General features: G+C 30.4%; 1 protein-coding gene across 1 annotated transcript; it reads right to left on the bottom strand.

Annotated features, from left to right (window-relative positions):
* Positions 1–1,752: 1,752 nt before the first annotated feature.
* LOC129906162 (uncharacterized) lies at positions 1,753–7,450 on the bottom strand. The gene is made up of 2 exons (XM_055981826.1): positions 6,543–7,450; positions 1,753–6,470 (listed from the first exon to the last, which is right to left on the bottom strand). The coding sequence occupies exon 2, from the start codon at positions 6,360–6,362 to the stop codon at positions 5,394–5,396; it is 969 nt and encodes a 322-aa protein (XP_055837801.1). The 5' UTR covers positions 6,363–6,470; positions 6,543–7,450; the 3' UTR covers positions 1,753–5,393.
* Between the last annotated feature and the right edge of the window lie 11,265 nt (positions 7,451–18,715).

Here is an 18,715-nt window from a genome sequence, read left to right as displayed (position 1 = left end):
GTAAGCAAAGATTCTCAAAACTTTGGTGTACGAGCTAACCTTTTCAATTAAATTGAGATAATAGTTTTTGTCTTTTTGACAAACTAAAACAGTTTTCCTGTGTTCTAGCAATAAATCTTCTGGAGGAGGAGAAGCTCCTAATGAACATGGCCACCTTTCTTCATCCTCGATCAAGAAATCTGGACCCCTGAACCAAATTGAACTTTTAAGCTCTTCCGCTGTACATCCTCGAGAAACTATATCTGCTGGATTGTCAGAAGTTGGAACATGTTTCCAGACCACCTCCTTTGTTGTGTCCTGGATTTCAGCTACTCTATTACCAACGAAAGTATTTAGCTTCGAAGAATGTGTGGATATCCAGTGCAGAACTATTGACGAATCAGTCCAAAAGTAAGTTTCATTTTAGTGCTTGACGATGACCCTTTGTATTGTTACCCAAAGTTTGGATAAGAGATGTGCTGCGCAGAGCTCTAGGCGGGGAAGTGTTCTCTTTTTAGCAGGAGCAACTCTGGATTTGGCGACTAAAAGTTTCACTCCTACGGACCCACTATTGTCAATGCTCCGCAGATAAATGCAGCAGCCATCCCCTTTCATAGATGCGTATCTTAGCCCGGATAATTATTGGACTAAGCAAGCCCATTGGATCAAAAAGAGACGACGAAAGCGAGAGAATAGATCTTTTTGTGTATTTTGTATAGACCCGATTAGGTTTGTATGAAAAAATGAATTCATCAGCACGAGGGTTCCAAGAAATACCTAACGTACTGGTGAGATTGAATTCAGTCAATTTGATGTCCTTTGGTGTAGCTTCTTCAATTAAAGCGACATGATTGCTGTTCCACTTCGAAAGTTCTAAGCCAGCTGTACTCAAAATTGAAACGACTTCATTCCGTTTTTGACAAAGAGTATCCAAGTCGTCTGCCCCAGTTAGCATGTCATCAACGTAAAAGTCCGACTTAAGAACAGCAGCACCTTGACTAAAACGTTGAAACCAGGCAATAGGGAGGGTAATAGGAGACAACCATGTCTTCTTCGTGGGCAGGACCGTTGCTTCCAAGATCCTCGGCTCCAGAATCATTCTTCCAAGATTCACGATTCCCATATTTGAAGACGAAGGTTAAGGGGAAAGGGGATAGATTGCACGCTGTAGGGGCCGCGGCATGCTTGCGTCACACGGCTCAACTCGTCGGATTAGGGGGGGTCTTGCCCCCACAGCAGTACCTCACCTGTTTTCAAAACATATATCATGCCGAAATTCTATACCAAAAAATTCACCACCCACACAAAACAAACTCACACTTTGAGGCGCTGCAGATGACGGCGCAGCATGACCTTTTCCCACCCTACCTGGGATTCCGTTGGTCCAGTTTTTTTGGAATCCCCCTAAAGAAAGACCTAATTTCGCTGTCAAGTCATACTTACCCCCACCGAGAGGCTTAAACCAGCCTAATTACACCCCCCTGAAATAAATTCTTAAATCTCCATTGAACTTTCCTTAAAGTTCAATAAAAAATGCATACTCTTTTCATTCACTTTGGCGTGATTTACATTAAATTTTATTAATCTGATATCTAACCCTACATTAACATTCCGAACTTTAATTTAAATTTATATCCATTTGGGAAAAAAAAAAGATCTTAAAAATTTAAAGGAATCTTTTTGTTATTCTTTAAAACGTAAAAGATATTGAATTTCGAATAAATCAAATTTCAATCAAAAGACTCTAAAAATAAAACAATTTTAAAACAAAACTTCAAATTTTGGCTTAAAACAAAAAAAAACTTTAAATTTAAGTGACCCAATCACAAAAGACAAAAAAAATCAATTAAATAAAACAAAAAAAAAATAATGAGAACCAAAAAAAATAACGTTTAAGTACGGGCCACCGTAATACCAAAAGCCGTTGGTTCCTCCGACAAAAATAGCGGACCCGGACCAGTACTCGTGTTCACTCGGTGCACCCAAACCACCATAAACTTATTATTTGGCTTCAATTTGGCCAGCAATCTAATGAATTTATACCCTGGGACTTCCTACCTATAAAGAGAGCTCTTTGTATCGGCGTATGCCGAGGGGCAAAAACTTGCTTTCAATTAACGGGGTTGGAGGGACCCTATTCACGAGACGTAGGCAAGGAATCCTCAATCTCGGACTTTTGTACCAACTGCCCTTAGCACAAACAAAAATTAATTACTAAATTCTGGTAAGTACCAGTTAAAATATTTAAAAAAACAGAATAAAAAGTATAAAATATAAGTAAATATAATTTCAAAAAAAAAACAATATCACGCCAAATTCTTGTAGGTAAGCCTTAGATTAAGATTTGCCCTCCAGGACTATGATGGGCCAAGGATTTCCGGTGAGTATTTCGGCAACTTACGCTAGTCGCAGTAAGAAGCCTCGCTTTTACTTTATCTTTTGCTCACTAGGGGTGAACGCTTGGATTATATGATACCCAGTACAACGTTTGGCGGATTTCGCAGTTTGTTGGGTTCAAAACTTAAAATAATTTTATTGGTATAGCTTTTACTTGTTAAACCTGGGTTGTCTACAGGCTTTCCAGTAGTCGATTTGCAGTGCAGCCCTTTTTAGCCGATTAAACTCTCTGGATGTAGCATCTGTTGCTCCTTTCTTCACCAGTATATGTATGTTTATATATATATTTATTTGTCGTTCTATACCGGTTGTAAGAACCGTTCAGGGCACCGCTTCACTGCACTTTCGGGCTCTGACAACTTTAAAGCTGGGCGGTCCCGACCTTATAGTTCGTCGGAAACCGCCAATTCACCCTGACAACACAAAACTTAATTTTATTTTTCTTGGCTTTATTTTAACTCCTATGTTAATTTAATTTAACTATAGTTGAGCACTATCTAAATTAAATTACTTAAATTAATATGCACTTTTTTCTTTTTATTTTAAATTATTTAACTTACTAAGTACAATCAAAATCAAAAAAAAAGTACTAAATATGCACTCTACAAGACTCAAATTTTTTATTTCTTATCTTAGAACTTATAGTTTCACTGTCTTCGATAGATGCTGTGGTCTAGCAGCTTGCACGACTAACTATCGAATAATCTTCTTCACGGCATTGTCTTCACTTCGAGCCAACGACGACCGCAACTATGCCCGTTCGATGACGGTATTCATAGGTCAACTTTAATGGTGTTTGTATTTGAATTTCAATTCAAATACAACCGACTAAATATTATAGTCTACTTTCAGGCATTTCTACTTCTATCAAATACCCGAACCCAATTTTACCTAGTTTGAGAAGTTTTATTTCTCAACGAAATTCTAAACCCAGCTGTTCATACCTGTCAATTGTCCTTTGCCTCAAATTTTCATTTAATTTAATTTACAACTCGGTCATGTTTTACCACGCGGTTGAGGTTTCGAGGTTTTTTTCGCGTTTTTATCTGAATTTATTTCGTCGTGTTGAAACAATATTCGCTCTAGTGCTAATAAATTTCCTAAAAGTCCATTATCCTCTGGTCCTAGCCAGGAGTTGTCGTGGACTCCATGCGTGGACTTGCCCATAACTCTTTTCGTCGTCGGTTTATGGATTCCCTTTTAATCTATAGCAGACATTCATGGATTTATATTAAGAAGCAAATCCGAATGAATGGGCACTATCAAGGTAGCCGTCCACATTCGCCCTACATTTTGTTTCCCAAAGGACCATCTCTGGGTAACATTACCCTTTCATTCATACATTCGGGAACTTTTATGTTCCTTCAGTAAAAATAAAGGAACACTACACAAACCCTAGAATGATGATACAGATAAGTAGACCAACTGTATATCACTCAGGAACATGTTTGCAATTTCTTTTCCTCTCAATCTTTGCAAGGATGTTCCTGAGCCCAGTCCTGCTAGTCAGGCATATTCTAATCGTTCCGTTTTATGTTTCCCTTCTAGGTGGCCGTAACAACGTTCGACGTTAATTTCAGCCAAATACTGAAGACAGCGAATTGCTAAAAAGGGTGCAGATGATGTGCCGTAAGTTATGGTATTGAGCTGATAAGTTTGTATTGGGGTATGTTCGTTTTCTCTCCATAAGATGAATTGGAATTTCCTATCCGATGGATGCACAAGGAATTGCCTATACATCTTAACGATGTCTGCAGTTAGCGCGTATCGATAAAGTCTAAAACGTAGCAAATAATCAAAAGCTCATCCTGTATAATAGGACCCACCATTAGTATTCCATTTAAAGAAATTTGTGATGATGTGCGGCAAGATGCGTCAAAGACTACACGTAACTTTGTTGATACGCTATCAGGCCTTAATACATATTGATGCGGAAGATAATAATGATCTTCATCAAGGTTTGGATTGGGAACCAGAGACATGTGACCTAAACGTTCGTATTCTTTTAAGAAATCAGAATATTGACTTTTTATTGATGCATTTTTGGATAACCTACGCTCAAGCGACAAAAATCTTCTAAAAGCAATATCGTAAGAGCCTCCAAGACAGCTAGGATGTTTTTTGAAAGGTAGTTGTACCATAAGCCGACCGCTAGGAAGCACCTTAATTGTGTCTATGAAATGCTTTCCGCATTCATTCTGTTCTTCAGACCATATTGACCGTAGACCTTGAATTTCTTCAAATTCAAAGAATTTTTCAAAATATTTATTTAGACCAACTTCAAGTGTATTGGCTACGCACGATGCTTTCTTTGTAGTGTTGTATTTTGATTTGTATCTTCCAGATACAATCCATCCTAATGCAGTTTGTTGCAATGATGGAAGACCCTCTCCGAGTTTTATCTGACCTGATTCTAATAAATCGAAGAAAGCTTCAGCCCCTAACAATAAATCGATTTGTGACGGTTGATTAAAATTCTCATCAGCAAGCTCTAAATTAGAAGGTAGATTCCAACTGCTTACATTGAGAGATGCTTCAGGCTGATACCCAGTGATGGAAGGTGCAACTAAAAACTCGAGAGAAATTTCAAAGTTGCTATATCGTGAACGGATTGTTGATTGAGTTTGATATTTTATTTTTGTTTCAGTCACTCCTATTCCGACGATGTCAACATTCTTACGATGTTTCCTTAGACCAAGTGAATTGGCGAACTTTTCATTAATAAAATTGACTTGCGAACCAGAATCTAGTAGAACCCTACCGAGTTGAAAGCCTTCCGATTAGTCCTTGATAAGAACTAATGCTGTTGCTAAAAAAACTTGTGCTTCAGGAACTTGCTCTTTTTCCATTGCGGAATGAGTTGCAGCCGATGTGCTTTGACCAGATGTATCTGAGGGAGTATCAATACCAGAATAGGTGTCTGCAGGTTGAGTCCTATGCAAAAGGCTATGATGTGCTTGTTTGCAAGTCTTGCACTTATAAGACGATGGACATCTAGATACACTATGACCCTTCCCTTAACAATTCAGACACAAGCCTAGTTTTTTGGTTTTCCAAAATCTATCCATAACCGAAAGCTCAAGAAATTTTTTACAATTTGTAATTGAATGGTTAAGGTCTCGATATAAGATACAGGATCGTTGGTTTGCAGCAAGCGAAGTTTGTGGGCGATGAGGATTTACTATTGTTGGCTTTGGTGATGAATGTTTGTTGAATGTCTTCACGCATTGTTCCGAACGAATCTGCTTGCTAACTCTTGCTTCCAAATATTGGCACCGTTTGCTTGCACAATCCTTCCAATCGGGCAACTTCTTATAGTGCGGTTGTTCATCCCACTTCGATTGTGTATCTGTGTCAACCTTCGACATCGCAATATGAATTATTATTGCGTTACAAATATTCTCATGCGATCCTATAGAAAGTAGCGAACTTATCAACGCCGAAATATTGTCTACCAAGCTCCGTAGAGAAACAGAAGAAGCTTTTTGAACCTTGGGTAATTCGATCAGCTGTGAGATATATTCTAAGAAAATGAGGCAATCATTATCATAGCGCTCTTTCAAACTAAGAAGTGCCTTGGGATAATTGGCTTCCGTGACTTGAAAAGCCTTAACTGTGCCAAGAGCTTGATCACTCAAACAAGAAAGCAAGTAATTAAATTTTTCTATTCTTGTCAAACTTAAATCATTTTCTACCAAATTGTTGTACGAATTTATAAAATTTTTATAGTCTGAATATCTTCCACTAAACTTTGGTAAACGTTGTTTTGGAAGATGACTAATTGTATGTGGGACAGTAGAAACTGTCATGTCTGCGACACTACTTCGTCTACCAGTACCCAAAAGCGAAAGAATTTTAGTTTTTGCGGTGATGTACAAAACTTCTATTTCACCTCTACTAGTATCTGTTGGTAATAAAACTTCTATTTTGGTTTGATATGCTAATATTTGTTTATTGTCAGTTGAAGTTAGGGCGTTAGAATTCATTCCACGATATTCTTTATCCGAGATATACTTCCTTTAGTAGAAGCTCGTTGTTGTTTTAATTCATCAAGTGTTGGTTCAGCCATTGTAGATTTTTAATTTTCAATTATTCTTTAAACAGCGACAGTAAAAACAAAAACGATTATAATTTATTGAAAATTCAATTAAATTTATTCAACAAACCAAAAATGCTAGGTGGCAACCCTGTTGCAAAGAATAAAATTTCCCAACAAAAACTGTCCCAACAAATGAAATCTCACGGCGAGTTGAATTCAAAGATAGATTGTGAGAATTGAGATTAATCCAAAATCCAATTTTAACAAGCGAATTTATTCTGTACTAAGAATTTCTTTTCAAAGCATTGAAGGTTAAACCTACGAAAAGGCAAAAGTTATTTATTGCATTTCAACGACAAAAAATGTTATTCAAAAAAGCTCTATCAGTGAATTGATCATGAAGCAAAAATCTCCCCCGACGACGACGATGATGGCGATGATGACGGTGATGACAACGTTGACGACCTGGGTGATGATGTATTAGCGAAATGAAGATCGATGCACTGATATGAAGTTGAAATCGTATCAGGTGTGTATACCATGGAGATGATATGTGGCTACGATAAGAGAGTACGAGCGAATAGAGCAAAGCGATAAATGAAATCAATGATGTTGTGTGCCGAAATGTTGATCTGTGCACTGAAATCGAAGTCAGGTGTGTATACTATGGATCCTATTTGTGGATTGTAAGTAACGAGAGAACGAGCGAATAGAGCGAAACGATATTATGCAATGGTGTGGTGAGTGCGTCAATGGGTTAGTTTTCGAAAATATGTTGGAAACGAAAGCTTTTTAATATTGTGTGTGTGTGTGTGTTTCGCCCAAAAGTGGATCGTAAATACACTTTTGTGGATTTTATCAATTTTTACGTGATGAAAGCACCATAAATTATGCGGATGCTGATTATGGTTAGCGAATGAATTTATGTTTGATATTATTTAGTTTATGGAGTTTTGTATTTAAATATTTATTTATGAAATATATTTATAAAGCAGGATATGTTGTTCAAAGTTTTATTTAAATATAGTTAGAATATATTTTATGTATATAGTTTAAATATACACTCCTTTTCATCAGAATAGGTACAAAACTTTTCAAATGTTCAGTATTCCTTTTTTCCTTACAGTGTAGGAAAAATAATAATTTTTTGGTGTCAAGTAATTGTTTAAGATGTTAGCAGAATCAGCAAAAAAAAATAATTCAAAACGTGTGGTTTTTTTTTCTTGTTTCTCTATGGCAAAGCATTTCATATCGAAAAACTGAGTTATTTTTTTGTTTCATCAGAATAGGTACACATAGAGAATGATGTCAAAGTGGTCCATGAAATAAATTTAAATCAAGTTCTTCTTAAAAATGAATTTTAATTATTTTATTTTTTGTATAGTGGCGTTTTTATTCATAAAAAAATAACAAACTGTCCAGGAATTGCATTGTTAAATGGTGGGTTAGGAAATATTTTTGTCTTAAAATCGAATATCACAAATTTTATAAGTACGGGCTAGCCATTTCCAAACATTTTCAACAAGGTTCAGGGTTGTTTTCTATGGTAGATACTCAAGTACTTTCTAAATTTGCACTTCCTCCCAATATTTTACAGAGCATTTTTTGTGGTAGGTCCTGTTAAAAAAATCAGAATACTGGTTCACAAATACTAGAGAATTAAGGAAAAGTTTCTTGAATATGCATTTACCTACAAATAATTGTGACCATTCTTCACGTTTGAAATTCATTAATTGTATTATCGTAGAAGATAACTTTCTTCCATGCCTTAACACTTCTTTTTTAACAATGAAGTTGGTCTCAAAATGGTTTCTACTTTCGCAGAATGTTAAACTGATAGTTTAACTCACCAAGGACATCAAAATTAAATGTTCGTTGATCCAAAAATAACAAGAAATACCACTCAACTTTTCATGTGGTAAAGGATTTCAAAAACCTTAAACGCATACAAATCTGTTCTTGGTGTAGTAATGGTGTCTTTTCAAAATTCAGCCATTTTAGAAGATTGGGACTAATGACCATTCTATTTACTTTCCCAAAATTACAAATAACAACTGTTTTTCACTTTTTTTCTTGTCGTTAATCCACCAAAATTGGTACACGGTTAAAAATTCTGGAGTATTTTTTAATACTTTTTGGGTTACATATAGGTCTACACCAGAAATGTATTAAAATTCAATACAAGACAAATATTAAAATTTTTTAGTTAATAAAAAATGTATTAAAATGTAATATAGTCGTATTAAAAAATAATACAGTTTATATTAGAATTTAATACTAAATGTATTAAATTTCAATTATTGAATATTAAAATATAATCTTTTCATATTAATTTCATAATAATATTTCAATTCAATACCAAATGTATTTAAAGTTAATAATATGTATTCTTTTCCTAAATTCACTACTGATAATAAATACTAATCATAAATAATATTATAATGGTGATATTATTGTCTCTATTTTATCTGTTTCACAAACTTTGGCATGTTAAATCTTATTGCCGATCAAAATTAATCTGCAATGTATGTATTTTGCTTCGAAAAAACACAAAGCGCCTTCAAATTAGTACAAATTTACAAATATTAATTTTTTTTTTTTAGAAAAGTTACCTCAAAGAATGGACTTTTTTCATTTTAAAAATGGCTACTGCTGACCACAGTACACATAAAAAGGTAATATCTTTTAAACTGACCAATGTCAGCTATCGAAAATCTTATTTCTTTTATTTACCGACGAAAAACGGACAAAAACTGAAAAATCACGCACACCAATAATTTGTTAACAATTATTCACCATTTTCCGCGAAGAAACACGAAGAAAATTTGTGATTTTTTAATTTATAATTTTTTCAAATGACATTTTATAAATTAAAACAAAACCAAATTTCATGTTTACTGCGATTGAAATTAAAAAATTTGAGGCCGACCTGACAAACAAAATTTGACAACGTTCGGAATATATTACCTTTTTATGTGTACTGCGGCTGCTGACGTTTGATTAAAATTTAATATTCCCGTATTACAATTTAATACTTTTAATATTAGTTTTTAATAAATTTTTGTTATATTTTAATACAATTATATTAAAATGTAGTGTAATTATATTAAAATGTAATAAAATATACTCAAATATAATACAAAAATATTAAAATCTAATACAGCGGTAATTAAATTCAATACAAGATTAGAATTTAACCCACGGAGATTATTTTCTAATAATTTTTGTATTACAAGAAGTAAACTTAATACTTAAAGATTGAAATTTATTCCAAAAAAGATTAAAAATAATTTTAATATTTTGGAAGTATTAAAATGTAATATTTTTTGTATTGCAAATTGCTTTAATACAAGAGCTGTATTAAAAAATACTCCTGAATTTTTAACCGTGTAGCACATGTAAAAATTTACTCGTCTAAGAGTGTTTTTTTTGCATTTTTTTACCACCATTCATTTTTTTTACCCCAGAATGTTTGTATCTGAAGTCTGGACAGAGCATATTCACAATTCGTAATTTTTTTTTAACCATACCAGTACTGGTGGATCCTTCATTGTTTGTTTTATTTCTTAAGGTGTTTTTGCCAAAATTTAGCGATTTTAACCCACCCATGATTTTCAAAACGGTAGTATGATTATTAAAATACACTTAGGAAAGTCCACTTATTTGTTTTAATGGTAAATTTGCCCAAAATCCACAAAAACATTATAGATAACAAGGGTGTACCTATTCTGATGAAGAAAGAAATAAGTTAATTTTTCCTCAAAAAATACTTTACAAGAAAAACAATGGGAAAGTTATGGTCCATTTTGAAATAATTTTGTACGTTGCTTTACCTAACATCTTAAACTACCAAAAAACAATAAAACCTTATTAGGTCACCACTATTGGCGACAAACGATTAATGAAAATTTGAAAAGTTGTGTACCTATTCTGATGAAAAGGAGTGTATATATATAATAGGGTGTCCGTTATTTCCCAAAGTGATGTTTTCGGGGGTGACACCCCCCAGATCGAAAGTTTAGGGCCTAAATACGGAGAAACGGCAAAAATTTCAAAAAAAATTTAAAAAAATTAAAATTTTTGATTTATACACAAATTTTTGAATGCAATATTTGAAAAGAATTAAAAACCAATAAAACTGCATTTAAAATTATGTGATAGGTGAAAGCAAAAACTACGAAAACAGCTAATAATTTCAAAAACCGAAATAAAATATAAAAAATATTTTCCAACCAAAATCAACAAACATTTTAAAAATAGATGATTTAACTCGAGAGAAAAAAAAATTTATGTATGAGTTAAAAATTTCCCATACAAATTTGTATGGGGAAAGTATGACCTTAGAGGCACGGGTTAATGACCCCCAAAAAATTTTTTTTTTGCTAAATTCCCCGTATTTAGGGCCTAAACTTTCGATCTGGGGGGTGTCACCCCCGAAAACGTCACTTTGGGAAATAACGGACACCCTAATATATAATGTATATTTGAAGATTTAGGTAATAGCAAGTTTAAGGTCTTTTATGTATGTCGAATGTGCGTTTTTTTTTTTTTTAAATTATTATTTAGCTTTTATGTTGTTATTAGCTTTAAAATTAGATCAAGTAGATGCTGGAACAACGCACATTTGAATAAAATTCAGACCGGACATACCTGGGTGGGAATTTTTATATTTATTTCCCACAATTTTCTCTGGCTTTTTAACCTGCTGGTTCGTCTTCTTCTGGGATGATTGATGAGAGTTTTCTCCTTGGATTTTGTTCTCCTTTCTCCTGGATTTTAGCACCAACACCATGCACTCGCGACACGAAACCGATAGCGCGATGTAACCGATGAAATTTTCACTTTCAATGCACTAATTTATAGTTTTTTGATTAAGTTTATAGTTTTTATAGTCACTTTTAGTGCAAGATATATATAAGTTTTCACACAGAATTTATTTCTTTTTTAAATTTTTTATAGGAATTTATGTGGATTACCACTTTAAACACGTTGTGCGCCAAAAATGTACGATCAAACAACTTTGACCGTCAACCTGGGAACTCTATTTTGTCTTTTCTATGAAAAAGATAGGAAGATCCTGGTTGAGATAAATTAAGCGAATATAACCAAAATTTTAGTCTTTCAATATTACTATGTTATGTTGTATCTTTTTCTTTTTCCTATAAAATTCAATTACTATATTATAGCCGATATACTATAAAAGCGAAAAACGAGAAAACTTGTGGCGAGACGAAATAAAAAGTAGCGATTTTTCCCCTAAGGGTTTTTGATCAAGAAAGAGGTTCTATTAAAGTTGAAAGCTTCTATTTATACATACATTTTATTGCAGTTTTTTAGAGAGAGAAATTACTTTATTTTTAAGTAACATTTTAAAGGCGAATTCAACAATAAGTTATTATGGCTAATCGTATAAATGAAGCGCCAAATTCAAAAATAAATGTATTAAAAGTAGTAGAATTTATTCAATTTAAGAGTAAGTTAATTATTCAAAATTTAATTCAAAAATAAAGTAATTTATGATGATTTGAGCTCCAACATAAACTAAGGGTGGGCTAACGAAAAAAAGTGATGTTATTAGTTGGAATTAAAATGGTTAATTGAGGAAAAATGAAAAAAGAATCAATTTTACACTGAAAAAAACAAATTTTGATTTTTAAGAAGTTGGTATTTTGAAAAAAGTTTTTTGTTATAACTTTTAAGCTAAGGGTGGGCTAACAAAAAAAAGTGATGTAATTAGTTGGCATTAGAATGGTTAATTGAGGAAAAATGAAAAATGGATAAATTTTACACTGAAAAACATAAATTTTGATTTTTAAGAAGTTGGTATTTTGAAAAAAGTTTTTTGTTATAACTTTTAAGCTAAGGGTGGGCTAACGAAAAAAAGTGATGTTATAAGTTGGAATTAAAATGCTTAATTGAGGAAAAATGAAAAAAGGATAAATTTTACACTGAAAAAAACAAATTTTGATTTTTAAGAAGTTGTTAATTTGAAAAAAGTTTTTTGTTATAACTTTTAAACTAAGGGTGGACTAAAGAAAAAAAAGTGATGTTATTAGTTGGCATTAGAATGGTTTATTGAGTAAAAAAGAAAAAAGAATAAATTTTACACTGAAAAAAAAACAAATTTTGATTTTTAAGAAGTTGGTACTTTGAAAAAAGTTTTTTGTTATAACTTTTAAACTAAGGGTGGGCTCACGAAAATAAGTGATGTAATTAGTTGGAATTAGAATGGTTTATTGAGGAAAAATGAAAAAAGAATAAATTTTAAACTGAAAAAAACAAATTTTGATTTTTAAGAAGTTGGTACTTTGAAAAATGTTTTTTGTTATAACTTTTAAACTAAGGGTGGGCTAACGAAAAAAAGTGATGTAATTAGTTGGAATTAGAATGGTTAATTGAGGAAAAATAAAAAAGAAGTTGGTATTTCGAAAAAATTTTTTTGTTATAACTTTTAAACTAAGGGTGGGCTAACGAAAAAAAGTAATGTAATTAGTTGGAATTAGAATGGTTAATTGAGGAAAAATGAATAAAGGATAAATTTTACACTAAAAAAAGCCAATTTTGATTTTTAAGAAGTTGGTACTTTGAAAAAAGTTTTTTGTAATAACTTTTAAACTAAGGGTGGGCTAACGAATTAGAATGGTGATGTAATTAGTTGGAATTAGAATGGTTAATTGAGGAAAAATAAAAAAAGAAGTTGATATTTTGAAAAAAGTGTATTGTTATAACTTTTAAACTAAGGGTGGGCTAACGAAAAAAAGTGATGTAATTAGTTGGAATTAGAATGGTTAATTGAGGAAAAATGAAAAAAGGATACATTTTACTCTGAGAAAAACAAATTTTGATTTTTAAGAAGTTGGTACTTTGAAAAAAGTTTTTTGTTAAAGCTTTTAAACTAAGGGTGGGCTAACGAAAAAAGTGATGTTATCAGTTGGAATTAAAATGGTTCATTGAGGAAAAATGAAAAAAGGATAAATTTTACACTGGAAAAAAACAAATTTTGATTTTTAAGAAGTTGGTAATTTGAAAAAAGTTTTTTGTTATCACTTTTAAACTAAAGGTGGGCTAAAGAAAAAAAAGTGATGTTATTAGTTGGCATTAGAATTGTTAATTGAGGAAAAATGAAAAAAGAATAAATTTTACACTGAAAAAAACAAATTTTGATTTTTAAGAAGTTGGTACCTTGAAAAAAGTTTTTTGTTATAACTTTTAAACTAAGGGTGGGCTAACAAAAAAAAGTGATGTAATTAGTTGGAATTAGAATGGTTTATTGAGGAAAAATGAAAAAAGAAGTTGGTATTTCGAAAAAAGTTTTTTGTTATAACTTTTAAACTAAGGGTGGGCTAACGAAAAAAAGTGATGTAATTAGTTGGAATTAGAATAGTTAATTGAAGAAAAATGAAAAAAGAATAAATTTTATACTGAAAAAAACAAATTTTGATTTTTAAGAAGTTGGTAATTTGAAAAAAGTGTTTTGTTATAACTTTAAAACTAAGGGTGGGCTAACGAAAAAAAGTGATGTAATTAGTTGGCATTAGAATAGTTAATTGAGGAAAAATGAAAAAGGGATAAATTTTACACTGAAAAAAACAAATTTTGATTTTTAAGAAGTTGGTACTTTGAAAAAAGTTTTTTGTTATAACTTTTAAACTAAGGGTGGGCTAACGAAAAAAAGTGATGTTATTAGTTGGAATTAAAATGGTTAATTGAGGAAAAATGAAAAAAGGATAAATTTTACACTGAAAAAAAACAAATTTTAATTTTGAAAAAGTTGGTAATTTGAAAAAAGTTTTTTGCTATAACTTTTAAATTAAGGGTGGGCTAAAGAAAAAAAAAAGATGTTATTAGTTGGCATTAGAATGGTTAATTGAGGAAAAATAATAAATGAATAAATTTTACACTGAAAAAAACAAATTTTGATTTTTAAGAAGTTGGTACTTTGAAAAAAGTTTTTTGTTATAACTTTTAAACTAAGGGTGGGCTAACGAAAAAAAGTGATGTTATTAGTTGGAATTAGAATGGTTAATTGAGGAAAAATGAAAAAAGGATAAATTTTACACTGAAAAAAAACCAATTTTGATTTTAAAGAAGTTGGTACTTTGAAAAAAGTTTTTTGTAATAACTTTTAAACTAAGGGTGGGCTAACGAATTAGAATGGTGATGTAATTAGTTGGCATTAGAATGGTTAATTGAGGAAAAATGAAAAAAGGATAAATTTTACACTGAAAAAAACTAATTTTGATTTTTAAGAAGTTGTTAATTTGAAAAAAGTTTTTTGTTATAACTTTTAAACTAAGGGTGGGCTAAAGAAAAGAAAGTGATGTTATTAGTTGGCATAAGAATGGTAAATTGAGGAAAAATGAAAAAAGAATAAATTTTACACTGAAAAAAACAAATTTTGATTTTTAAGAAGTTGGTACTTTGAAAAAAGTTTTTTGTTATAACTTTTAAACTAAGGGTGGGCTAAAGAAAAAAAAGTGATGTTATTAGTTGGCATTAGAATGGTTAATTGAGGAAAAATGAAAAAAGGATAAATTTCACACTGAAAAAAAACAAATTTTGATTTTTAAGAAGTTGGTACCTTGAAAAAAGTTTTTTGTTATAACTTTTAAACTAAGGGTGGGCTAACGAAAAAACAAATGTAATTAGTTGGAATTAGAATGGTTAATTGAGGAAAAATAAAAAAGAAGTTGGTATTTCGAAAAAAGTTTTTTGTTATAACTTTTAAACTATGGGTGGGCTAACGAAAACAAGTGATGTAATTAGTTGGAATTAGAATGGTTAATTGAAGAAAAATGAAAAAAGGATAAATTTTACACTGAAAAAAACAAATTTTGATTTTTAAGAAGTTGGTAATTTGAAAAAAGTTTTTTGTTATAACTTTTAAACTAAGGGTGGGCTTACGAAAAAAAGTGATGTAATTAGTTGGAATTAGAATGGTTAATTGAGGAAAAATAAAAAAGAAGTTGGTATTTCGAAAAAAATTTTTTGTTATAACTTTTAAACTAAGGGTGGGCTAACGAAAAAAAGTGATGTAATTAGTTGGCATTAGAATGGTTAATTGAGGAAAAATGAAGAAAGGATACATTTTACACTGAAAAAAACAAATTTTGATTTTTAAGAAGTTGGTATTTTGAAAAAAGTTTTTTGTTATAACTTTTAAGCTAAGGGTGGGCTAGCGAAAAAAAGTGATGTTATTAGTTGGCATTAGAATGGTTAATTGAGGAAAAATGAAAAAAGAAGTTGGTATTTCGAAAAAAGTGTTTTGTTATAACTTTTAAGCTAAGGGTGGGCTAGCGAAAAAAAGTGATGTTATTAGTTGGCATTAGAATGGTTAATTGAGGAAAAATTAAAAAAGAAGTTGGTATTTCGAAAAAAGTGTTTTGTTATAACTTTTAAACTAAGGGTGGGCTAACGAAAAAAAGTGATGTAATTAGTTGGAATTAGAATGGTTAATTGAGGAAAAATGAAAAAAGGATAAATTTTACACAGAAAAAAACAAATTTTGATTTTTAAGAAGTTGGTATTTTGAAAAAAGTTTTTTGTTATAACTTTTAAGCTAAGGGTGGGCTAACAAAAAAAAAGTGATGTAATTAGTTGGCATTAGAATGGTCAATTGAGGAAAAATGAAAAAAGGATAAATTTTACACTGAAAAACATAAATTTTGATTTTTAAGAAGTTGGTATTTTAAAAAAAGTTTTTTGTTATAACTTTTAAACTGTACGATCAAACAACTTTGACCGTCAACCTGGGAACTCTATTTTGTCTTTTCTATGAAAAAGATAAGAAGATCCTGGTTGAGATAAATTAAGCGAATATAACCAAAATTTTAGTATTTCAATATTACTATGTTATGTTGTATCTTTTTCTTTTTCCTATAAAATTCAATTACTATATTATAGCCGATATACTATAAAAGCGAAAAACGAGAAAACTTGTGGCGAGACGAAATAAAAAGTAGCGATTTTTCCCCTAAGGGTTTTTGATCAAGAAAGAGGTTCTATTAAAGTTGAAAGCTTCTATTTATACATACATTTTATTGCAGTTTTTTAGAGAGAGAAATTACTTTATTTTTAAGTAACATTTTTAAGGCGAATTCAACAATAAGTTATTATGGCTAATCGTATAAATGAAGCGCCAAATTCAAAAATAAATGTATTAAAAGTAGTAGAATTTATTCAATTTAAGAGTAAGTTAATTATTCAAAATTTAATTCAAAAATAAAGTAATTTATGATGATTTGAGCTCCAACATAAACTAAGGGTGGGCTAACGAAAAAAAGTGATGTTATTAGTTGGAATTAAAATGGTTAATTGAGGAAAAATGAAAAAAGAATCAATTTTACACTGAAAAAAACAAATTTTGATTTTTAAGAAGTTGGTATTTTGAAAAAAGTTTTTTGTTATAACTTTTAAGCTAAGGGTGGGCTAACAAAAAAAAGTGATGTAATTAGTTGGCATTAGAATGGTTAATTGAGGAAAAATGAAAAAAGGATAAATTTTACACTGAAAAACATAAATTTTGATTTTTAAGAAGTTGGTATTTTGAAAAAAGTTTTTTGTTATAACTTTTAAACTAAGGGTGGGCTAACGAAAAAAAGTGATGTTATAAGTTGGAATTAAAATGCTTAATTGAGGAAAAATGAAAAAAGGATAAATTTTACACTGAAAAAAACAAATTTTGATTTTTAAGAAGTTGGTAATTTGAAAAAAGTTTTTTGTTATATTTTTTAAACTAAGGGTGGACTAAAGAAAAAAAAGTGATGTTATTAGTTGGCATTAGAATGGTTTATTGAGTAAAAAAGAAAAAAGAATAAATTTTACACTGAAAAAAAAAACAAATTTTGATTTTTAAGAAGTTGGTACTTTGAAAAAAGTTTTTTGTTATAACTTTTAAACTAAGGGTGGGCTCACGAAAATAAGTGATGTAATTAGTTGGAATTAGAATGGTTTATTGAGGAAAAATGAAAAAAGAATAAATTTTACACTGAAAAAAACAAATTTTGATTTTTAAGAAGTTGGTACTTTGAAAAAAGTTTTTTGTTATAACTTTTAAACTAAGGGTGGGCTAACGAAAAAAAGTGATGTAATTAGTTGGAATTAGAATGGTTAATTGGGGAAAAATAAAAAAGAAGTTGGTATTTCGAAAAAAATTTTTTGTTATAACTTTTAAACTAAGGGTGGGCTAACGAAAAAAAGTAATGTAATTAGTTGGAATTAGAATGGTTAATTGAGGAAAAATGAATAAAGGATAAATTTTACACTGAAGAAAACCAATTTTGATTTTTAAGAAGTTGGTACTTTGAAAAAAGTTTTTTGTAATAACTTTTAAACTAAGGGTGGGCTAACGAATTAGAATGGTGATGTAATTAGTTGGAATTAGAATGGTTAATTGAGGAAAAATAAAAAAAGTAGTTGGTATTTTGAAAAAAGTGTTTTGTTATAACTTTTAAACTAAGGGTGGGCTAACGAAAAAAAATGATGTAATTAGTTGGAATTAGAATGGTTAATTGAAGAAAAATGAAAAAAGGATACATTTTACACTGAAAAAAACAAATTTTGATTTTTAAGAAGTTCGTACTTCGAAAAAAGTTTTTTGTTATAGCTTTTGAACTAAGGGTGGGCTAACGAAAAAAGTGATGTTATCAGTTGGAATTAAAATGGTTCATTGAGGAAAAATGAAAAAAGGATAAATTTTACACTGGAAAAAAACAAATTTTGATTTTTAAGAAGTTGGTAATTTGAAAAAAGTTTTTTGTTATAACTTTTAAACTAAGGGTGGGCTAAAGAAAAAAAAGTGATGTTATTAGTTGGCATTAGAATTGCTAATTGAGGAAAAATGAAAAAAGAATAAATTTTACACTGAAAAAAAACAAATTTTGATTTTTAAGAAGTTGGTACCTTGAAAAAAGTTTTTTGTTATAACTTTTAAACTAAGGGTGGGCTAACAAAAAAAAGTGATGTAATTAGTTGGAATTAGAATGGTTAATTGAGGAAAAATGAAAAAAGAAGTTGGTATTTCGAAAAAAGTTTTTTGTTATAACTTTTAAACTAAGGGTGGGCTAACGAAAAAAAGTGATGTAATTAGTTGGAATTAGAATGGTTAATTGAAGAAAAATGAAAAAAGAATAAATTTTATACTGAAAAAAACAAATTTTGATTTTTAAGAAGTTGGTACTTTGAAAAAAGTGTTTTGTTATAACTTTAAAACTAAGGGTGGGCTAACGAAAAAAAGTGATGTAATTAGTTGGCATTAGAATGGTTTATTGAGGAAAAATGAAAAAAGGATACATTTTATAC

This window comes from Episyrphus balteatus, chromosome 1, assembly GCF_945859705.1.
Source record: "Episyrphus balteatus chromosome 1, idEpiBalt1.1, whole genome shotgun sequence".
NCBI classification, from domain to species: domain Eukaryota; kingdom Metazoa; phylum Arthropoda; class Insecta; order Diptera; family Syrphidae; genus Episyrphus; species Episyrphus balteatus.
This window is presented reverse-complemented; position numbering and strand designations above follow the sequence as displayed.